This window comes from Sinocyclocheilus grahami, unplaced genomic scaffold, assembly GCF_001515645.1.
Source record: "Sinocyclocheilus grahami isolate Dianchi unplaced genomic scaffold, SAMN03320097.WGS_v1.1 scaffold66.1, whole genome shotgun sequence".
Taxonomy (NCBI): Eukaryota; Metazoa; Chordata; class Actinopteri; order Cypriniformes; family Cyprinidae; genus Sinocyclocheilus; species Sinocyclocheilus grahami.
In genome coordinates, this window is record NW_015505245.1 from 1,389,118 (window position 1) to 1,413,038 (window position 23,921).

Sequence of the window (23,921 nt, forward strand, 5' to 3'; positions counted from 1 at the left end):
TATATATATATATATATATATATACAGTAGTCAACATCTGAAGTGGATCAAAAAAGTTAATCAAAGAACAGATTTTGATTTAAGGTTTTAGGACAACTTTGATAAAAGGTTTTGATCCACTTCAAAAGATAAAAGGTTTTGATCTGCCTATGTAAATAAGCAAATATATTGATTTAAAATGTAATTTATTTACTCGTTTATTTATATTATTCGTTTTTCTTTTTACTTCCATCCATCCATATTCCAAACCGTTTATTCTAGCATCACAGTTTTTGCCTGAATGAAAAAAATGAAATAAGTAACAATAATACATACATTTTTGTTTACACACATTTTAAAGGAATTATTACTTTTATTTAGCATATTTTTAAAGAAATTAGTTGATTTAAATTGATCAAAAGTGGCAGCAAAGACATTTATAATGTTACAAAATATTGTTTTTTAAATAAATGTTCTTCCTTTGAACTTTCTATTCATAAAAGAATCCGAATGTATTAAGGTTTGTACAAAAATAAAGCAGCAAAACTGTTTTCAGCATTGATAATAATATTTCTTGAGCGCCAAACCTGCATTGGGATTTCTCACATATGATAGGCCTACTGAAGACTTTAAAAATATTCAAACAGAAAACAGTTATTTGAAATTATAATAACACTTAACAATATTATTATTTTTACTGTATTTTTAATCCGATAAATGCACACTTGGTGAGCATGAGAAACTTCTTTCTTTCTTCAAACATTAAAAACATTAAAAATCTTACCGACCCCAAACTTTTGAACAGCATAGTGCACTTAAATAAAAGTAAATGCTTTAAGAATGATTGGATTGGAAGAATTACTGGATAAATTATTGGCAGTAAAAACGTCTGTCTAGCCTATGATTTAGACAAGATGATCAAATCATCAGCAATCGCTCAAAGATGTGGTTACCAAGGCAACTGAAGTGCGTTTCAGACCTCATCCTCTGCATAATAACCCCCCCCCCCCCCCCCCCCCCAAAAAAAATTCTTAGAGGAAATCTTGGAGATAGTCGTGACGTGGAGAGGTGTTGGCCAACTATCCAGTGCGTTGTGATTGGCCAGCCAATAGTGACAGCGCGGGGGCGTGGTCAGAATCTGCCCGTCAACTTCCAAGAGCGTCAAGCCGTGCGCTATAACACTAGTATATGAAAGAGCAGGCAGGCGTGTAAGTCGTGCGTCTACATCTGCAGAGGCTTCGAGTGAACTCTATAGAGAGAGAACATCAGATGCAATTTTGAAAGTAGGTTACAAAACCCCTCAAGCAATAAGGATCTTGTGATTCTTGTCCAAAATACCCAATCATACAAATACGCCCTTTCCTCTGGCTTTCTGGAGACGTGGCGCAGGTGAGTGACACTTTTTCCATGCTATTGACAGCGCGTGCTGCTGCACCATAACTTAGTGGCAAATGCATTTTAAAATGGCATCACCTCTAGATTATGGTTTGCATGACGTCTAGAGGAGTTTCCCACTCTTATACAGGTTTCATCGTATAGCTTGTTATTATCACCACGAGGTTAGTGGTTCTAGAGCTCTAAACATGATGTGTTTGTGTCAGCTAAATGGGAATTTAAGCTTGTTAATCATCATGCAGTCATATAACTGATTGTTTTTACAGTGGGGGGATGCTGTGCTTCGTAAGGCTGGCAAAGACCACATGATACTTAAACACATCTGCATAATGGGTTTACTAAAGGTTTTATAAGGCATCACGCGACTATCCAAACCACAACGTTAAGACTTATTACACATTCATGCAGCTTCTTCACTGCCAATATTAAAATCACATTTCATGTGAAATAATATTGCAAATATAGAACGAAAAGTACAAACTATTTTGTACTTATGTGTCTCATTGAACATATGGCCTATATCTAGAACATGTATGGGTCAAATTTGTCTATTTTGATAGTGGAAGCAAATCCACTATCACTATAATTCATGAAATATTTAATTTGCACAAGAGGTGGAGTCTTGTACATCCCTGAAAGGTTTTCCAGTTTGCTCTTTCTTGTCTGGCAGGTGATGGAGGGTATGCCGGTGAGCATGGGTGGCTTGCGGACGCTGCCGTGGTACGTGGCGGGCTCTCAGGTGCTGGGGGTGGCATGTGTGGTGATCACAGGCGTGTGGATGGGACATTACCGCGGAGGCTACGCCTGGGACGGCTCCACACAAGAGTTTAACGTCCACCCTCTCTGTATGGTCCTCGGCCTGGTCTTCCTCTATGGAGATGGTAAGAATTAAGTGTAAAGATAACATATGTATTGTTTTATCCTCATTTACTTGAAGTTTGCAAAGAGAAAATAAAAGAAGAGTTGCAGTTCAGGAGACACCCAAGACTACTGATGTAGTTTCTCTGGGCTTTCAGGTTTACAGCCCTGAATATTGAATATTGAATAGATGTATTTTCTCTAGCCACAACAGCCTAGAAAATGAATCATTTTTCCATTTAATCATTTTTTAATACATTGAAATTAGTGATTAACCAAGCTTTCCTCTGCCGAGTTGGTAACATGAACAAATGTTGCCATTATTTGACGATCAACCCATTTATTATTTCACTCAAACTGTATTTAAATCTACAGTATTGGGTTTAAATTGTGGTTAAAATGTTCAACATATAAAAAGTATTTCATATATATATATATTGTAAAAATAAATCAATATGAAATCAAAATATACTAGATTTAATGTTGTAATATTATTATTATTATTTATGATTCATCAGCTGCTTATGGAGACCAAGAGCTTGAATGTAATGGTCTAATAGGACATCTGTGTGTCTTCTGTCTCTCAGCCTTAAGAGTGTGTGTATGTGACTCTTTGCTTTCAATAAAACACACAATACTGAACAGGAAGGGCCAGCTAATGCTATTATCGGAGCTAATATCGGATTTGCTCCCTGATATATATTAATCAATATGGGCTGGGATACTTCACGGGTGGTTTTTTAAACAGAGATCAAGCCCTGCTGAGAGTCGGTATTGTGTGCTTTTTTCTATTAATCGGTAACTGCTGTAGGCAAGGTCACAGGACAAAGGAAAAATAGTAAGAGAGATATTATTAAAGCATAATCACAGTCAATTCATGGTTCTTCCATCTGGACACTTAAAACACTCAACAGAGACAGATACTGAGCTAATATCTTTAGCAGTGCTCGTCTGATTGAAAACGCCCTTGTCATGGCAATTCAATTAGGACATTATACCTGAAATGTCACTGGCCTATTAGAGGTTTAGCTGTCCCAAAAAGCAGCAGTAAAAACAGCCCAGAGGGCATCTGTCTGCGTGTAGAAAGGCCAAAAAAACACATGGGAGGACATGTTATTCATCAGGTTACAGCATCTGTAGAATTTCAAACCTGATGCAGGCTGTTTTTGGTCCTGTATCTTTAAGACTTTTATATTTCTTCTGTTAATTTATACTCTTAGTATAAATTTTGCGTGTGAAAATATGACTTGATTAGTTCTTGTTCTTTCTCTGCCGCAGCTGTTCTGGTTTATCGTGTCTTTAGAAACAGAATCACAGAGAAACTGCTCTTCAGTATCATGTGAGTGTCAGTGAATGTATCTGAAAAATATAGCTTAAAAAAAACAAACTGATGTCACTAAGCTGAGGTAAAAATTTTGAACGGGAGGAAATCAGTGAGTCACCATGTGAATGAGTCTTTCAGTGAATATGAATGATATTTGTCTTCTTTTCTACATCTCTCATGGTTTGGCATCAAATGCTGGTTTTATTCAAGATGATATTCCTTATGTGCCCATTTACTGCAGAAATCATGAATACTGTACTTAAATTCAGTGTACTACACACATGATTATTAACTTCATTAGTCTATAAATAAACACTCTTTTCACATATGGGTGACTTTTGGCAGATAAACGTCCCACACATTGACCTAACTTGCAAATCTTTATGAAATAATGTTTCAGTCAGATTGGATCTGAAAGTCTTTTCCCTCATACATAAAACCACACACATACACACACTCAGGTTTGTGTATTAGCAGAGAGCATGCATTCTAGTTCAGCACATTATTTACAGCCATTTACATTTTGGTCATACAAAAGGAAAACAAAGTTAAATACAAACACTGTTGTACAGTAAGCAGTATTCCAGGTCAACTCTGAGTGCACCTCATATAACTTTAAAATGAGAAAATAATAATAATTAAAACACTGCAAAAAGACCTGCTCTTTTTCAACAGCAGTTGAACATTGATTAGTAAAGTCAGATCCAGTGAGAAAATCTGATGTGTCACCATCTTCCCACCAAGACATCCGTAAAAAAGTGCCTGACCTACCAATAGTGTTAGTTCAATAGCGATACATGACACAGGCTTTGACATCAAGTCAGGTTTCCCATATTTGAAAGCAAGTACTCACAGTTTAAAACAAACAGGGAAAATGTTCTGAAGGCATGTTTCAGTGCACAAATAAACTCTCAAAACATAATGAATGAGAGCATGTGAATTCGGAGGCTGCAAAAAAAAAGTTTTCCCCACGCCTACCTTCCCATGAGAAAGGTTTCTTTGGAAAAGACAATTTCCGTTTTAGTGGTGTGACTACTTTAGAGCGAGTAAATTAACAGCTGACCACCTGAATGCTACTTCCCTTGAGCAGATATGAAATTATTAACCAAACACTACAGATATTTGCATTGCGTTAAAGGTAGCGATCCTGTTGACCTTTATAACCTGTTGACAAAAAATAAAAATGCCCAGAAAAGTCTAAAAAATATTTCACATTGCTGAGTGCATGTCAACTCAAGGCAAACTGAAAACACAACTGCATTGAAATTTAGGTGTATATATATTTATACAAACATAACTTAATTTTAAATATTAGTTTTTTGCTTTAGCAATATTGATCTGGAATATTTTAGGTACATTTTCAACTCAAGACACAGCCAGATTCTCAGGGATATTACTGGTTTGAGTGGGAACATTAGTGAGGACATCTGGTCCAGGGGCCATGCTCAGCAATGTGTCCATGACTGGCATTGAGAAGCCACCCTCTCAGAAAGGTACAGAAAAGTAGAAGGTTGGTGTACAGCAGTTACACAGGCCTACTATAACTCCAATGGGTCCTGATACTTCCATTTTTGTGTCCAGAGCAAATATAGATGCATTTGATTTGTACATGCTAGATTCACATCAGTGAAATTCACCTTGAGAGGTCTTTATTTTCATTATCAAGATATGGGACGTAAAACGAAGAGATAAGATGGTCAACATGTTAGATATTCCTCGAGAATGTTCTAATAAATCTTGCACACCGTTTCTTTATTCTTACACGTTAGACTCCACAAAGGGTCTCTTTGGTTTAATGGGTGAGGTTGGGCCTTGCCTTTCATTTCGAGACATCTGCCTAAACTCATTGTCCTGGTAGGCCTGGGAAACTGGCAGAGTCCGTGCCACTTTCACATCCGGGTATGTGGGAACCTGGCTAACTCTGCTCATAGCGTCCGCCCGGTCCCGTGTCACACCAGGGGAGTTGGCGTAGAAATCGTCATCCATGAGGTGGCCATTGTGAGCGTTGTTGGTGCGGTTGTAGTAGGCGATATGGCTGAGGGGTGCTGCTTGTTGTCCATAGCCCATGTTGCTAGGGGAAGTGGCTGGACTGTTCACCACCGTATCCAGAGAAGAAACGGTCCAGGGTCGAGAACCCGAAGAGGACGATGCCAGCGAAGGCTGCTGCTGAAGGTACTGCTGAGTCCGTGCGGTCTTGTCGATAATTCCCATGAAAGGTGTAGTGCGGGAGCGAAGTGCTTCTCCTGGATATGTTCCACCCACCACCCGGAAGTCTGTGCCTTGTGGGGGTGACACCGGTGAAAGGTCATCATGGTAGCCGCCTTCATAGGAAAGCTTTAGAGGGATCTCCATTTGCTGCACAGAAGCTGACACCCTGAACCCTGGGCCTAGGTTAGCAGCAGAACCTGCCACCAAACTGTTGCTGGATGGAGAGAAGCGTAGACCCGTACTGTGGGAGTGAATAAGGGGGCGTGGAGCTGGTGGGTGCTGTTTGGGTTCAGCACTATTCGCGCTGACTGGACGTCGGTGGGCTTGAAGGTTCTCTGGTGAACCCAGAGTCACCTGTCGCTCAATTTCGTGAGGCGAGACTGGATAGTAGGCGGTCGACTGACTGCGGCTGATCTGTGGTGTCTGAGCGTAACGGACTCCTCCGGGATTGGGTCTGTATGCAGAGGAGGGCCTCTGAGGGAGCTCGTCCTCCACAAGGCCAGGATCCATGCTGATGGCACGCTGGTACAAGGCCCCTGCACTCAGACTGCCCTGAGGTTGAAGTGAGGAAGAGTACCCTCCATCCCCAAGCTCATCCATTTCTCCTGGGCAGCGGGCGCTCATCGAGTGAGCAATCTGACTGTATGCACTACTACCCAGTACGACACTGGAGTGCACCGCAGTGCTGGGCTGGTTAGTGCGGATGATCTGTGCTTTGGCTGGCTGCAACCACTGGGTCTGTTGTGATGGCTGGGAAGTCTGTTGGGAAAATTGGAAAGAACGTTGGCTGCTCATCTTGGACAGAGGGGACTTGGGTCGCCCTGCAAGCTGGTCCTGCTGGTACCGTCCTGCAGAGGCGGACTGGGGACGGTACATGGCGACTCCCTCAGAGGTGGGGCTGGCACGATACTGTGGTCCACGGCGTAACGGTGATGGCGGTGGGCTGAAGTGGTAAGAGGCCTGATGAAGGGGACTGGGCCGGAAGGGAGAGCTCTGGTGCGTTGGTGAGAGCGACGGAGAGGGGGACTGGTAGCCTTGCCTGGTAGGAGAGGACATTGAAGGGGGACTGGGGCGAAAATCATACGCTTGGCCCAAGTAGGGTGAATCGTGATGGCTCGGAGATGGAGGCATGTTTTGAATGACAGGAAGTCCCGATGGTATAGTGTGGGGCTCAGCAGGAACACCAAGTGGTAGGCCGTCCAAATCCCGCTCGAGGTAATCATCGTCCTCCTCAAACAAGTCCTGGACAGGCTCCATGTCTGAAATGTGAGGCTCCATTGGAGGAGGCGAAACCATGGATGGGGCTTGATCGCGGGGAGGGGAAGGAGGCGGATCCAGCTCCTGTTGTTGTTCAACTTGATGACACTCTTCTTCTACACGTTGCAGCAGGCGCTGGATCTCGCGGTTATTGGGACATAGACGCACAGCTTCACTCAGGTCCTCCAGGGCTGCGTGGAATTGCCTACAGTGAGGGAGACCAAGAATGAGAGAGAGTAGGAAGGTGGAATATGTCAGTAGGAAAAGAGAAAGGAAGAAATATGCTTGTTAACCAATGAACTGACTGATAAAGACTAAGAAATGACCATTGCTAAAGGACTATTCAGAGTTCAATGCAAGTCGATTGTCAATTACCTGCTGTCAATTACCACACAGAATAACTATGATTCATTCCCCATTTTGTAAAAACAAACAAAAATCATTCTTGCACTTACAGCAGAAGTCTATGAGTTAAAGACCTTTACGAGGATAAATGGAAACATTGTTTTAAAAGTACTGTATAGCCAACAAGACTAATGATGAGACTAATGATGGTACAGTTTACGAACCCTGTCAGTGCAAAGATATTTTCTCTAAACTCCTGGTATGACTGTGTAAAGTCAGTAAAACCTAAAAAACTCCAGACTTCTGATGTTTTGCTCTTCTGGGATGCCCACAGATTTTCATTGTAAAAGTCAAAGTTAACAATTTAATTGAACCCGGAACGTTCGTTAGAAATTTTACCTATTGATCAAAATCATAGACCCAAAAAACCTCTGGTTCTCCAAAACCAAGCAAGTTGATATAAGTGTTCTGGGCACAGAGAGTCAAAGTAAACAAAATTGTGGGGAGAGGAAAAGGAATAAAATATGAATGATGGACATTCTAAAGAAAAAGAATCTGATTGGTCAACAAAACATGAAGTATGAAGAACAGGTCTAATCCTGCTGTTGACATCTAGTGATGCAGGGGTTAAGGGGCCTAAATTGACTTCTATCTTGAAGCTCTAGCATAGCACTACGTCAACCAATCGAAATTTTGGGTCATGATCTGTCAGCACTTTATCTGTGCTAGAGACAGAATGTGTTTTAAAGGCTGTCCTGGTTACCTGCTGCTGCGCTTGGCACGGGCTCGTGCGTAATAGGCTTCATAGGATTTGGGTTTCAACTCTAGTGCCTTGGAGGCAAACTCTTCCGCCATCCCAAAGTCCTGCAAGCAACAACAGGACCAACAGTCATACACTGAGCTGTACATGAGGTCAGAGGGAAGACACACACACATGTGCATGCAGACATGCACACAAACACTGTCACGCACACATCCACACAGACTCATCACTTATGCAGACACACGCAGGTTGAACATGAACATGTCACATTTATATGAGGATGTGAACACTGATTATTACAAAAATAAACAAAAAATATATATTTTGAGCACCATTAGTGCAAATATGATAAACTGACATACAATTATGGAAATGCTTGTACATACTTATAAAATGTATTGACACACACATACAAATATATGCTCCACAGGGACAGTGGGACGATGCAGTGTGACAGCTCAAACCTCTTCCTGTACTATGCCTAACAGTTAAACAAATCCAACAAATGTCCGATAAACCTGATGAACCAACAAAACAAACTGAAACAAGGATGAGAGCATGATGGCAAGAAAAACAGCAGCATGAGCGGAGTATATTTGGAGGTCTCAGGAGGATTTCTCCATCCAGAGGATGGAGGTTTGAAAATCCAAATGCAAAATGTTCTTTGGGTGAGATCAAAATGAGAAATAATGTAGCCATAAAGGAGAAAATAAAAAAACTCTGGTCTTTTTGAAGTGTTTTCAAAAGAAATTAAGAACACAGACCAAATGCAAAACTAATGTGTGCAGTTTGTTGGTTAGGTGGTTATATTTGCATGGATGCTTGTAAACAAGGAGATTTACAGTATATTAGTGGTCAAAAGATATGGGCTTGTGTCAATATTTAGCTACAGTGGAGGGTGGCTAATGGCCAATGTAATACTGATATCATGGACTTTAGTTAGGGTAGACATCAAATGTAATATAACGCAATAACGTGTATGGTGTCTTTCAATGTCTTAAAGGGATAGTTCACCCAAAAATGAAAATTATATCATTAATTACTCACCCTCATGTCGTTCCAAACTCGTAAGATCTTCGTTCATCTTCGGAACACAAATTAAGATATTTTTGATGAAATCCGAGAGCTTTCTGACCCTCCATAAACAGCAAGAGTCCGACCCCGATTTAGGCACAGAAACACAGTAAGGGTTCTGAAGTTGTGTTCTGAAGATGAACGAAGGTCTTACGGGTTTGGAATGACATGAGGGTTAATGATAATTAATTATATAATTTTAAATTTTTGGGTGAACTATCCCTTTAATTCACTTCATTTTTTTTATATACAGTGGGTACGGAAAGTATTCAGACCCCCTTAAATTTTTCACTCTTTGTTATATTGCACGTTTATACTGGCAATCAAAACATTGAGTCCTACAGCTACTGAACTTGTAGTCAACATGCTTGATCTCTCTGTGGAGAGCCTGAATAGAGGTGGTCATGTGTTTCTATTGGTTTGGACAATGTACAGTGGAGGGAAGGTGGGAATAAGAGATTGATAGTGGTCTATTAGATCTGTAGATTTGGCCATGGGCAGCCAGTTGCAGTATGCAGGCAGGCAGTGATTTAGTGCAATTCATGCAAGACACAGTTGAGGACACGCTAGGAACCACAGGATCAGGTACCAAACAACAGCCCGAAAAAGCCAAACGGACAGCAACTGTGGAAAAAATTTTAGGCATTTGTTCACACAGGATGCATTCTTGCAATCAAAAACAGCTAGATGCGTTGCAGAATACACAACAGAGCCGGACAGTATTCATAAACACGTATTTAACTTCAAACAGTATCTTAAAAGTCTGAGCTAATGGCACAAGGTGCTAAAAAACAGCAAGATGTGTTGCAACAATTGAAGATGTCCATTGTAATAAAGCAAAATAGAACAGAATGCAGGTGTCTTGAGATGCCTTTTAAAACTACAGCATCTTAAACATGTGACGTTCATGGCACAGGATGCTGAAAATTAGCACAGCGGTCAAAGACGTCTATCGCAATGTGGTTTCATGAGCAGCATCTTAAAACGCAACACTAATGGTGCAAAAATCCATTACAGTACAACAACACAAAGGAATTGAACAAAATACAGGCATCTCAAGATGATTTTTAGCTTCTTTTAACTTGACACAGTATCTTAAAATGTGACACCAATGGCGCAAGATGCTGAAAAAACAAGCATCGCAACATTAAAAGATAGCGCAACAGAGTATGACCAAATGCATGCATCTCGATTCGTTTTGAACTTTTTTCAACTTGACACAGCATAATCAATGTGATACCTAATAGAACTAAACAGAAAATCTCGAGATGAGTTTTAAAAAAAATTATTTTAGACTGATACAACATATTAAAATGCAATCCTAATGGTGCAAGATGCTACAAAAAGCAAGAAGCATCACAACATTAAAAGATGTCCATCTCAATACGACCAAATACAGGAATCTCGAGATAAGTTTTTAACTTCTTTTAACTTTTTGAAATTGCGACTTTGAAGACATTGCAGTGGTCAAAGATGACTCTATGGCACATGATTACATAGAAAAACAGTTGCAAAACAGTGCAAGAATGCATTCTGTGTTAACGCTCCCCAAAACCACAGAACACTCAGCATGTAGAAACATTCTGCAGCATCATGCAAAAATGCAACACTGGTTTTCCTACATGCAGCCATGCAAGCAAAAAATTAATGGGAAGAATCAACATCTACCATCAGAATTTTGCAGTATAAATTTACACAAAATCCACCCATGTTTATGGCTGATAGCAGCTCTATTCATCATAGCCAAGAATGATATGAAGATTAAATGCCTTTCACATCGGGGCACCCAAAACACTAACAGACCCGATCAATGGAGAAGGGACCACACAGGTAACGAGATGGAGGGACACAGTCAAAAATGGCAGATGGGGCGCACAAAGGTCTGTGTTTTACCTCGGGCACGGGTGGGGAGTGTCTGACATCCTGGTTACGAGGAGAGAAGTGGTGGGAAGGGTCACGAGTGAAAGGGTGACAGGTTATTGGGGGCAGAGTGAAGTATCCGTATGAGACAGGGAGCAAAGGTTTATGAAAAAGAGAAAACAGGAAGAATGTGATAGAGAGTCAAGGGCAGAGAACAAGAGAGATTGATAGTTGGTGGATAGGGGTGAAAGAGTGAGGTGAAAGGAAGAACAAGGAAGATCAGCCGTGAGAAGCTGTGGCAAGCAGCAACATTAGCAAAAGCAACAAGCCCATCCTGATCAGCTGCAGATCAGTGGAGTTCTGCAGGTCGGTGAAGAGCACACGAGAAGGAGGGTTAGACTCGGATGACTGAGCTCACAGGGAGGGGTATGAAGGAGAAAGACATCTACATGTCAAGCTAATTTCATGTGATCTTCATGATACAGTATATCCAATGCATCTGCTTTTTATGTTCTAATGCACTTCTTCAAGGTATAAGCATTGGAATTTATACTGCGCTCCATTCAAATGTTAGTGAGGGATAGTCCTATTGAATGTACGACATACACTCAAAAGTTTGGCGTCAGTACATTAAAAAAAAAAATTAAGGAAATTAATACTTTTATTCTGTAACAATGACCTTGAGGAATGTTTTCAGCATTGATAATAATACAAATGTTACTTGAATGTTTAAATTGATTTCTGAAGGATCATGTGACACTGAAGACTGGAGTAATGATGCTGAAAATTCAGCTTTGGAAATACAGCACTGGAATAAATTACATTTTAAAGTAGAAAATAGTCATTTTAATTGGTTATAATAATAATTATACAAAAAATGGAAACAGCATGTTTGCTAAATGTTCTACCTTGCTTCTCTGCTTCCATCCAAGCTGCAAATTTATGCAAAAAAATTCACAAAAACTATTTGCGAATAAAGCAGTATTTGCATCCCATGTGCAGAAAAGAACAGAACTGAACAAAAATAGGAACGGAAATGGAAGTTGTAGCCCTGAGAAAGCTGCTGTGGCTCTTTTTTACATTTTAAACGTAATATTAAAGCTTGCAGACAAACTGCTCTGATGAACTTCATGGTTGCTAGCGATCAGTGACAGATCCTTTATGTATAGGAGCAACAGCGTGCCAGAAAATGCTTTGGCTCCAGCATTTCAGAATGACCAAGAGAACCATGTTTACTTTTCTTCCCTGAGCAAAATATTCAGCCAGAATTATTCAGAAAGAGTTTCCAACTTAGAAATGGTATTTTATTAGATTTTCTTTCCCCAAGTAGGAAGCTGGTGATTCTGACTTTCCAGGTTGAATGGAGCGCAGCATTAAAACCTCAAATCAGTTATAACACAATACATGCATCTTTTTTTTATTTAAGTAAAATAAATTGTGTGAACTTGTGTGTGAAGCTCATTTTACCACAAATACTTAGAACATAGTTTAGCAAAAATTGTTTCTGTAAGAACAGTTCCCCTTCCAGCCTACCTATCTTGGCGCCCTTCTTGAGCAGCGCCACCACCACTGATGTGTTCCTGCAGCCAACTGCACGATCCAGTGGACGCATGCCGCTGTAGTCCACATGCTCGATCATAGCACCATGATCCACCAGATACTGCACCTGGAACCACATCAACACCAGAGCTGTGGCTTATTGTCTGTATATCTGTATGTGATATCCGTTTAAAACTATTAGCATTTGCATGCGCACCCCATTCTGGAGATTTAAAGTTAATCCGAAAATTTATATTCTGTCTTCATTTACTCATCCTCCACATTTTCCAAACCTGTCTGAGTTTCTTTCTTCTGTTAAACACGAAAGACGAAAATGTAAAAATATTGGTATCAGTTGACGGTAGTCATTGACTTCCATAGTATTTTTTTCAATAGAATGGAAGTCAATAGTTACCGTCAACTGTTTGGTTACCAATATTCTTCAAAATATCTTCTTTTGTGTTCAACAGAAGAAAGAAAGAAATAAAGGTACAGAATGATATGAGGGTGAGTAAATGATGACAGAATTGTTATGTTTGGGTGAACTTTAAGGTGTATATTTTTAAAGGGGACATCAGATGCACATTTTCCACAAGTTGATATGATTACTTAGGGTCTTAAAGAAAAGTCTATAACACACTTTGGTTCAAATTTCTCAATGGTTGTGTAAAACAACACCCTTTTTACCCTGTTATAAACAGCTCTGTTCACAGCGACCCATTTATACCCATTTTACAGCATGTCCTTTTAAATGCTAATGAGAGCTCTGCTCACCCCCATGGGGTGACGCAGTTCTCTGAGAGATGGTAAACTTGCAAAGATTCATAAAAAAAACCTTATACTCACTTCTTCTGTAGGTGAAGCTGGATCATGAATGATTCACGCAAACATAAACGCATTTAGGTAGATCGGGGATGCATTCCCTTTAAAAAAACAATCCATTGCATGTCTTCAGCGGCTCAGATGTCGGGAGTAAATGACTACTGCTATGTTCATTATTACATCCAGCAACAAAACACCTCAGTCGCTTAGGAAACATTCAAAACAATGGCGGACTGATGACAGCTCCCTCAGGGCGGGTCTGTGCTAAAATGCCAGTGTCAGTCAATATTCGTGGGAGGAGCCTTGGCCTGTGTGATGTACATCAGGCCAGAATCTGTGAATGGCTCGATCTGTGAAAGCGATTATTATTTTAGGGGATTTATAAAAAAAAAAGTAAAAGTGAATTTTGTATCTGATGACCCCTTTAAACAATCTAGATCCACTTTCCATTAGTTTACTATAACAAAACCAACCACTTCTGAGTCGCCATAAAAAGCGGCAAGATCCAGTGGAGTGCGTCCGCTCTTGTCTGCATGGGCCGTCGCTGCACCTCTTTCAACCAGAGCACGGACCAACGGGAGGTGGCCTTTAAGACACGCCCAGCTCAGTGCTGTTAGCCCCTCCTTGTCCATCAGAGACAATGAGGCTCCTGTGAAATAAGTTAGAAAAGCAGGTAAGAAAGGATTGATTGGGAGTTTCCTTTCATTTAAATGACTAATATATTCCTTTATATTTATACCTACTATTTTTTATACTTATTAAGCTACAGCAACTAATCTAGTGTGTGATCAGTACAGCTGTACCTTGAGCCAGCAGGAACTCGGCCGTACCCAGGTGTCCCTCAGACGCAGCCATCATTAGAGGAGTTCGTCCCTGTTTATCTGCCATGTTCACATCAGCGCCGTGATTCAGCAACAGGTCCACTATCTGCACAGCCAACACCGACATCTCAGACTAAAACAAAGACCACATGTGCAAAGTAAAAATGACTCCTGAGATGTTGGAGGTGCCCACCTGCCAGTGTCCCTGCCGCACGGCGCTGAAGAGTGGCACGATGCCCCTGCGGTTGGGCTGAGCCACAGCGGCACCCTGCTCCAGTAAAAGACGACACACGTCCAGCTTCCCCCGACCCGCTGCTGCTGTCAGAGCTGAGATGCAGAGAGAGACTCTTTAGTGAGCAATCTGTGCACTCATATTAACATGAAAACACAGAGTACAGGTTGTCCTGTACCTGTTTCACCCCACAGTGTGTCAAAGTTATTTATCTCAGCTCGTTCCTCCTCTTCCTCATCTTTCTCAGGTAGGTCAAGCAGGTAGGATACAATCTGTGAATGAATCAAAATTATAATCAAAATAAGCTTCATTGTCAAGTATGTGTACACACATAATTAATTTGTCTTGGTGACAAGAGCCTCCAGTGCAGATGTAGTACAGACATAGTACAGATACATAGGGATAAAGGCAATTTAGCACAATGATTTAATTTTTTTTTAAATATAATACAATACAATGGCACAAATCTAAAAATTAAACATTACATTTATTAAATTAAACAATTACATATGTACTGATAAGCTATATATATATATATATATATATATATATACACACACACAGACACACGTGTGTGTCAAACACACATTATTTTTAAGTTATAATTCTAGTTAGCTTGAATTCATTTTCATTCGTTTTCACACTATGATTTTTCGTTTTAATTTAGTTGTACAATATTTTTTTTTTGCCTTTGTATTACTAAAGTTAATGCAAATTGAGATATTAACGATATTATTTATTTGTAATATTTTATATTCTATAATAAATATAAAATTCTAAAGAATACCATACATGTTAAAACAAGTTTTCTCTGATAAATAGAAAGTTCAAAAAACACATTTAAAATAGAAATCATGCATTATTACATTATAACATTCTACATGTCATTACTGATGCTTCTGATCAATGTAATGTTTAATGTGTCCTGAATAAAAGTATTAATTTCTTTAATTCATTCATTAAAAAATATAAAATAAAATCTCTTACCTCTGTATAGCCCATACTGGCGGCTGCAATGAGGGCCTGCTGTACCGCATGGCTCTTGCTGAAGGATCCAGCCTGCTGTCCGTCTGTGTTCCACTCGCACTGCACCAGATACTTCACCACCTCTAGATGACCCCGCAGACCCGCGTGGACCAGTGCACACTGACCGTTCTTATCCAGGTGATCCACCTAAACAGAAACATAAGGAGAGAGAGACAGAGATGAAACTTTGACTGATAATTCAAAACCTACAGCCACTACCCTGCATTCTTATGGGTTATCCATCTCTAGCTAAACATGGCATGGCTGACCTTGGCTTTCTTGCTGCAGAGGGCAGTGATGACAGGTAGGTGACCTGCGGCCGCTGCGTAGCTGAGGGGAGTGAGTCCGCTCTCTGAAACGCCATCCACATCCGCCCCAAACTCCAGCAGCAGAGCCACAGTCTCCAGGTAGCCCAGGTGAGCGTGGACACACAGGATGGGGGCGTTATTCAACACCTCTGTACGATAGTTCATGTTAGCTCCGCCCATAATCAGCAGCCGAGATACCTGGAGGAAGAGAGGAAGACGGGGATATGTAGACGGAATAAAAAAACAATTAAGAGACTAAATGTTTTTCAGAGTTAAGAAATAAAGACATTTCCAATCATGCTATATATAATAGCTTACTGCACTCAAAATGAACAATTTCTTGCTGATAAATATTACAGAAATAAATATAACTACAAAAAAATAAAAAGATAAAATAACTAGAAAAATATATACTACCATTCAAAAGCTCAGGGAGACTTTTTTTTTTTTTTTTTTTAAAGAAATCAATACTTTTATTCAGCAAAGATGCATTAAATTGATCAAAATAAATAAATACTAAATAAATAGTAAATACTTTTATTACTTAAGTATTAATACTAACAAAACATTCCTATTTCAAATAAATGCAGGCAAATTCATTTAAATTTTTTTTAATAATCTTAAAATTTAAATAACTAAAACCATTCATTTAAATCATTTTAAAATATATTAAAGAAAAAAATAGTTATTTTAAATTGTAATAACATGTCACAATATCAATGTTTTTACTGTTCTTTTGCCCAAATAAATGGAACATTGGTGATAATAAGATACTTTTCCCCCCAAAAGTCTAACAAACCCAAAGTTTTGAAATGTCATGTATGAAGAAATGTAAACAATTTGGAAACAGACAGTTTGCTAAACTTTTAATTTGTAATTATGTAATTATGTATTTTTAATTATTTTAATTATCTCAGTTTTAAAATTGAGATGTTTAAGAGATGTTAATTTCTTCTTGTTTATGATAATAAATTTTTTTTTTTTACCAATTCCAAAGTTTTGAATAGTAGTATACTATACATTCCCTGTAGAAATATCTAAGATTTTCCTTAGAAAAACTACTTTTCCAGGCCTGGAAAACAACTTTAAATTGAAGATGTTTTTAGGTTTTCTATGACTGGGAAATCAGTTTTTATTTTTATACCTTGATGTTTGGAGTGTAGAGGTTTCTCAATGAAGCCAAAGCTGCAGAGAGCCCTTCTGTACTGTAGGACACCCACAGCCCCTGCAGAACTGACGAGGAAACCCCAACCTTCTTACTCAGGCCCTGTATCCAAGAGACAGTGCTTTATTAACAACATCAATGGAAATGTTACATAAATCAGTTTCAAAAGCATTTCTATACTGCTGTAGTCAAGTTTATGCTCTCAATTTAGCAACATCCAAACTTTTATAGTTGTTATAGTTAGCCTAACCTTAAAGATGTGAGCTTTGAGAATGTGGTGGCCAAGTTCGAGGGTCTGCTGTCGATTAAGTTTACTGTCTTGCCGTGAAAACCAGAAAGCAAGCAGTGTGTGGCCACTCCTAAGGAATCAAAGAGACAAGATGGGGTATAAGAGATGTAGCTATATTTCTCAGGCATTGACAATGTTCACATCTGATTTTACTTTAGGATATTCAACAAGAAAAAATGCTTTTACTTTTTATGAAATATACACATTTTGACCCCTCGAACTTCTCACCTGGGTTCGCAGAGGAACTTGGTCTTCTCTCCATCCTCTCTCCAGATGAGCCACTCTCTGAAGGAGGGGTGGATGAACATGCGCGTGCCATCACGTCTTTTCACCAGGAAGGGCGACAGGAGTTCAGACCTCTGCTGGAAATCCTCCCAGTCCATGGCCGCTCCACGCACCATGCCGGCATTCACGGCACTGTAGGCCTGCTCATCAGTTAACGGGTGTAGAGAAGCCACGGCCACGTTAAGCAGTGGAAGAACGCGTTCGAATGACGACTGAGTTGGGAAACGCATATTCAGCTGCAACAGGTAAACCTCGGCCAGATTCACCGGAACCACCTGTGCACACAAATATCATGCTTACAGCTTTTAATAAAAACAATAAATACATGCTAATAAGATGAAACATATTAATCCTTATAGGGCCACATTTACTAACAGCTTGCGCCAGCGCAAACCCTCTTTTGGCGTTAAAATGGTACTGTCAGGATTTACTAAAGACGCGCAGTGAAGAATTAGCGCTGAAAAGGCGTGGACACAGTTATTTTTGCGCCTGGCCTTATTGAATATGCATTTGTAGGAATTTCCTTTTCAGACACAAAATTAATAGGAGGAGAGTATTAAAATGAATCACGCAATGCGATTTACTAACGTTTGCGCTCATCAAATTGCTGGTATCTGTGCCATTATTTAACGCCCAAAAAAGCATGTCATAAAGCAGGTGGTAATTTGCGCTGCTCTTGGTAGATTGTGCATTATGGAAATTATCTGGCTGCGTCTGTGTTCTTTAATGTGCTCAGAATTTCCCCTCCCATCGGAGCTTTTATGGAATTGCGCTCTATAATGCTAATTTGTCCTGTTTAGTATATATCTGGCCCTTAGACTTGAAAAATATATATTTTAAATTTTCTTTCAAATTAAATTTTTTTCCCATATTCTTTCAAAAACATCTAAAAGGGTTTCATTCACTCTATTACTTTTTTCTTAAAATACAGAACCAAAATGTGACCCTGGACCACAAAACCAGTCTTAAGTCGCTGGGGTATATTTGTAACAATAGCCAAAAAGCATTGTAGGGGTCAAAATTATTGATTTTTCTTTTATGCCAAAAATCATTAGGATATTAAGTAAAGATCATGTTCCATGAAGATATTTTGTAAATTTCCTACTGTAAATATATTAAAACTTAATTGTTGATTAGTAATATGCATGGCTAATAACTTCATTTGAACAACTTTAAAGGCGATTTTCTGAATATTTAGATTTTTTGCACCCTCAGATTCCAGATTTACAAATAGTTGTATCTCAGCCAAATACTGTCCTATCATACATAAATACATACATCAATGGAGAGCTTATTTATTCAGCTTTCATATGATGTATAAATCTAAATTTTTTAAAATTGACCCTTATGACTGGTTTTGTGGTCCATGGTCACAAATCAACAATAAATAATTACACCACATGCATACCTATGAACGGCTACATAAAATAAAAAAAAATTCATACCACATATAACTCTTAAAGTTAAAATAAAATCAACATTAAAAATCTAAAAAAAAATCCCTGAAAGGGATCCCATATACATCCCTGAAAAGCTAAAATAGAATAAAAAGCTATACTAGAAAAAAGTAAAAATACATAAATGCTCTAATTAGTTTTAATGTTTCTTTTATTTTTTTAATTTGCTTTAATTTAATTTGTTAATAAAAGGAGGCATCTGTGTCTATTGACCCCTGACCTTGAAGCTGGAGCTTTTGAGCACCAGGTAACCTTTCTCAATGAGGTCCAGCGTGAGCTTCAGGTAGAGATAGGACCCCCGGCTCAGACTTTTCAGATGAGCGCTGAGTTTGGTGAAGGCTGCGTTGTCCAGCTTGCCGTTGAGTGCCACGTTGTTCTGGATCTCCTGGCTGGAGTGAAGCCGGTGCAGGATGTAGCCCTGCAAGTCCGAGTCAATCGCATCACTTTCCTCCAGCCGATCCAGAGAGATCCGGTGGAACGGCAACGGACGAGTTATATCCTGAGAGGGAGAGAGAAAATGAGTAAAAAAGTAAAGAGGATGGGTGGATGTATGGACAGATAGATGGAATACAGACCTGCAGTGTCGTTCTGACAGTGACCACCAGTTTAAGCCAGGGAGGGAAACGCTCTATGGTTTTGCACAGGAAGGAAACAATGGTTTCTCCGTAATCCGGTTTATGGAACTCCGCCTCATTCAACCCGTCAATCAGGATGATGAGGTTCTCCTCACACGCGATCTTCCTCTCTGTAAACATTGCATGTGTTCAACATTACATATATGTCAGCACATATACGCACAGCATAAGAGCACGCACGATTTGCACACCTCGATGCAGGATGTCCAAAGGTTCCAGCAGGCCCCTGCGGAAAGCGTTGAAAGGGTCCTGGACGCAGGCGCGCAGGCTGAGGGTGCTCTGCAGGTGCGGCTGGCGGAGCAGCAGCTCTCGGTAGGCCTGCATCTGAGGAGCCCTGCACAACAACGCTGCCACGTTATGCACAAACTCAGGAACCAGGCAGGTGTATGCATTGTCGGCCTGACAGTAATGGTACGCCACCACCTGCACATGAGAGAGCAGATATAAGCTGACAAACATTTACATTCACAGCACAGCTTGGGTTGAAAAACTTGATTTTGACTTTTGCTTATTAACATTCAGTTTTAGTTACTGAATCTGATTGGTACATCAAATATTGTTGCAAGAGTGCTGATATTTCAATCATTGATGATTTAGAAAACAGATATTTCGAAAACTCTGAACAACACTACTACAGTGTTGTTCAGAGACACACAATGCTTCATTGGTGAAGCAAGAACAATAACTTTAATATTGTGTACAGAATACAAACTACTATTCCAAATGTTCAGTAGTAAAAGTCAGATTTTTTCCCCAAAGAAATTAATACTTTTATTCAGAAAAGATGCACTGAAGTGATCAAAGGTGATGGTAAATACTTAATTACAAAAAAAAATTATATTTTAAATAAATGTTGTTCTTCTGAACTTTCTAACTATCAAAGATTCCTGAAAAAGGCATTGTGTCACAGTTTCCACAAAAATGTTAAGCAGCAAATCTGTTTTCAACTTCGATAAGAAGTTTCTTGAGCTGCAAATCAGCATGCATCAGGATCATGCAACACTGAAGCCTGGAGTAATGACTGATGAAAATTCAGCGTTGCATCACAGGAATAAATTACATTTTAACATATATTAAAATATTATGTTAAATTGTAATAATATTTCACAATATTACAGTTTTTACTGTATTTTTAATTAATTAAACGCAGCCTTGGTCAACAAAAATGTTTAGAAAATTTTGAACAGTAGCGTAAGGTACTTAACATTAATTTCTTGTTTATTAAACTGTTATGTAAAAGCAAATGTAATAATCTAGTCAAAATGGATTTTAACCATTTTATATGGTTGTTCATTATTACAGCATCAGACACTACTCCTGTATGTATGCCAAACACTCAGGTCACACATTCAACAGAGTAAAGGTGCCCAGTACATCTAGACGCTCCTGCTAAATGTAGGTTCAGACAAAGAAATAGACAGAAAAAGCAAAGAAATGTTTCCAGTCTCAGGGATTTAGTGCAGGAACTGCTTTCAGCTCCAAAAAACACAATGAATATTAAAACTAGAGAAAGATTCAAAGCTCAGGAGTTTTGATGTGATGAAGGGGTTTTATTAATGCATAAAACATTATGGAGTTTGAGTGCATTGATGGCCTTATTCCAATATTCTAAGACTGCTGCTTCCCTGGATTCACTTGATCTCGCAGTACATGTGTGTGTGTGTGTGTGTGTGTTCAAAAGCTTGTCATCATTAGCAATGCAGACTCTGAGTATATCTAATGGCTGTGCTGGGAGACTCTGCACATATAAATATTTGATAAAGCAACAGAGCTGCAATAAACCTTTGTGCTTAAAAGAATAGAAAGAAAAGGAAAGCACCGAGAGAGAGTGAGACAAGGGGCAAATTAATAAAAGAAGAAGGAGTCAAAGGAAGAAATGGAGAGACAGAGAGATAATAAATCAGTAGAAGAGAAGAGGAGAGAGGGAGATTGAACGGCAGGCTGGATATATGCCCGCTCCGTTGATTATGTTGGTATTAGTTGGCACCTGAGAAGCCAGCCTTCTGAGCACCTCCTCCTGGCGTCTCCTCATCTCGGGCGTTCCAGGGCAGCTGCTCCCACCGACCAGAGTGCCGTGAGCGGACTGAGGCTGGCTCAAGGGCAGTGTGTCGCCATCTGAGAGGAAGACATGGCATGCATGTGATGTGAGCCTTGTCATAAACTGAGACAAAATGGTTTTGACATTTTAAGGGCTGAAGATTTGTGTTCCCTTTAAAAAAAAAAAAAAAAAAAAAAACTAAATAAAAAAAAGTTCGCCTAGGAATGAAAATTCTGTCATTATTTGCTCACCCTCAAGTCATTCAAACCTGTAGTGTATAATGTTATATTGTGTGATTTTATTTCGTTATGAGTTTCTATATCCATGGCCATAAAATTGTCTTGACATTATGTGACGTAATATGTATTTTATTCACTGTGACCAATGTGTGGAGTCTTGTGATTCTAAAATCATAATGCATATTATATTGTGTGTAACACAATAAACATACTTGGTAATAAAGCTCTTCTGATTCTGATTCTGATATCCATAATTGCTCATTCTCATCAGTTGTAGCTAATTAAATGTGTTGCAGGATTTTAATATTCAGAATTTCAAAGCACTTACTAATGAAATATGTATAAAAACTGTGAGATGTAAGAAGTTGTGAAAGTCTTTATTACTATTATTTTTTTTGTATATATAATTTGCTAATTCATGTATATTTATAATGAATTATACAGACACAAACACACACACATAAAATACATTCTAGATTATGAAATAAAAAATGCATTTAAATTATAATAAAAACATTTTCCATTTTGCAGTTAACATGTCTATTACGCTTTTTTTTTTAAACGCCTAAAACACCTAGCTAGTCTTCTAAAGCCATTTTATGTAAGAGGCAGACTGGAATTGAACTTATTTGAAGAGTTAGCATGAACTAGCAAATTCTTTGATGAAGGTCTTTCAGAAAGTGCTGAAAGTTTCAGGTTTGTTTCTTAGAATGTAATGCAAGACTCATATTGACGACCTTCATGGTGTTTTTTGTTTGTTTGTTTTGTCCTTTCTGAGCTTGAAAGATGTGGTGTGATGGGAAAGAGCTGTGAAGTAACTCGTTTTGTGTTTCACAGACAAATGAACAGGTTTGAAGTCACAATGCAATGGTCAATAAATAATGACTAAATTGTTTTTTTTGCTACTATACAATTTTTCTGTTAGAAACTTATTAGATCGTAAGGAAACGTATTCACAGTTAACATATTCATTCGTCTGAATGAATCCACTCACGTTTTGGTGAGGCGTGTGGACTGTCAGAGGTGATCTGTCTCATGCGGTTGCCGTGGCAGCTGAGAGCCACCAAGCGAGAGATGATGGCCGTCTTGCCGAAGCCAACGTTGCCAACAATAACCACACCTTGATTGGCTGAGGACTCGCAGCTGCGCAGACACGCGTCCACTTCCTGGAACAGCCATTCTCGGCCGGTGTAAACCGCATCGGGGGTCAGACTGGGCACCTCGAAGAGAAGCGGCTTCAGGGTGATGTCCGGTGGCCGGTATGGAGCAAAGTGCACTGCATCATGGGAAACATTAGGAAAAGCTGTCAATGAAACAGGTTTTATACAAACATACACATACATACTGTATATTTATCCTTCCAAAGCCTCTTTTTCCTCTTCTTACAGAGATGTTATCCATCCATTCATTTCCAAATGAAAACCTCCTCACAATGCAATAATCATTTTTAACCAGCAGAGGAAGATGCTTTGTCTGGAAAAGGCCAGAACTGGCAGCTTACGCAAGCTGGAGCCGCAGTGTGAAACACCATGAATCAATGGTCGTCAACAGGGTGCCTCAACCCATTAATGCATGGCAGAAAACACATCTGAAATAACAGATCGGCCTCCATGCATCAAACACAGGCGTATCTGTCAAATTTATTGCCACTATGCACAAAGCAAAATGTATATTCATTACCATATTAATCCACCACATACGCTTGCAATAAATCATAATAGAGATCCTTAATATTAATTAAAATAATCCTCATCTAATATTCATATTCAGTTGTAAAGTCTTCATTATTCTTATACGTTTCTTACGTATTATCATTAATCCCAATTACTGATAATATTCAAGGCAAGTGTCATGTCAAAGCAGGACAGAGATATTGGGAGGAAATCTTCAGTGCAATTAGCATAAATTATGTATAATTTCCTGACTGTATAGGAGTATGCTGCAACAAGTGTGATGGAGCATATTATGAGGTTATTTATCCCTCCATTTGCATGTGGACTAT

The 23,921-nt window shown here is 39.2% G+C and overlaps 2 protein-coding genes across 2 annotated transcripts in view; one reads left to right on the forward strand and one right to left on the reverse strand.

The window, feature by feature from the left end:
• The window catches only part of LOC107585081 (cytochrome b561-like), a 13,992-nt gene extending 10,417 nt beyond the window's left edge, over window positions 1–3,575 (forward strand). The window contains exons 2-3 of the mRNA XM_016271937.1: window positions 2,045–2,255; window positions 3,511–3,575. Coding sequence (XP_016127423.1) covers window positions 2,048–2,255; window positions 3,511–3,575 — 273 coding nt within the window. The 5' untranslated portion in view covers window positions 2,045–2,047. The remainder of the gene's footprint in view (window positions 1–2,044; window positions 2,256–3,510) is intronic.
• Window positions 3,576–3,978: 403 nt separating this feature from the next.
• The window catches only part of LOC107585082 (protein TANC2-like), a 50,753-nt gene continuing 30,810 nt past the window's right edge, over window positions 3,979–23,921 (reverse strand). The window contains exons 6-23 of the mRNA XM_016271938.1: window positions 22,914–23,195; window positions 21,630–21,757; window positions 19,834–20,065; window positions 19,583–19,752; window positions 19,228–19,506; window positions 17,494–17,825; window positions 17,227–17,335; window positions 16,956–17,078; window positions 15,773–16,009; window positions 15,465–15,650; window positions 14,656–14,749; window positions 14,439–14,572; window positions 14,228–14,351; window positions 13,898–14,073; window positions 12,597–12,729; window positions 11,080–11,126; window positions 8,130–8,230; window positions 3,979–7,226 (exon numbers count right to left, since the gene is read on the reverse strand). Of these exons, the coding sequence (XP_016127424.1) occupies window positions 5,315–7,226; window positions 8,130–8,230; window positions 11,080–11,126; window positions 12,597–12,729; window positions 13,898–14,073; window positions 14,228–14,351; window positions 14,439–14,572; window positions 14,656–14,749; window positions 15,465–15,650; window positions 15,773–16,009; window positions 16,956–17,078; window positions 17,227–17,335; window positions 17,494–17,825; window positions 19,228–19,506; window positions 19,583–19,752; window positions 19,834–20,065; window positions 21,630–21,757; window positions 22,914–23,195 (4,799 nt within the window). The 3' untranslated portion in view covers window positions 3,979–5,314. The remainder of the gene's footprint in view (window positions 7,227–8,129; window positions 8,231–11,079; window positions 11,127–12,596; window positions 12,730–13,897; window positions 14,074–14,227; window positions 14,352–14,438; window positions 14,573–14,655; window positions 14,750–15,464; window positions 15,651–15,772; window positions 16,010–16,955; window positions 17,079–17,226; window positions 17,336–17,493; window positions 17,826–19,227; window positions 19,507–19,582; window positions 19,753–19,833; window positions 20,066–21,629; window positions 21,758–22,913; window positions 23,196–23,921) is intronic.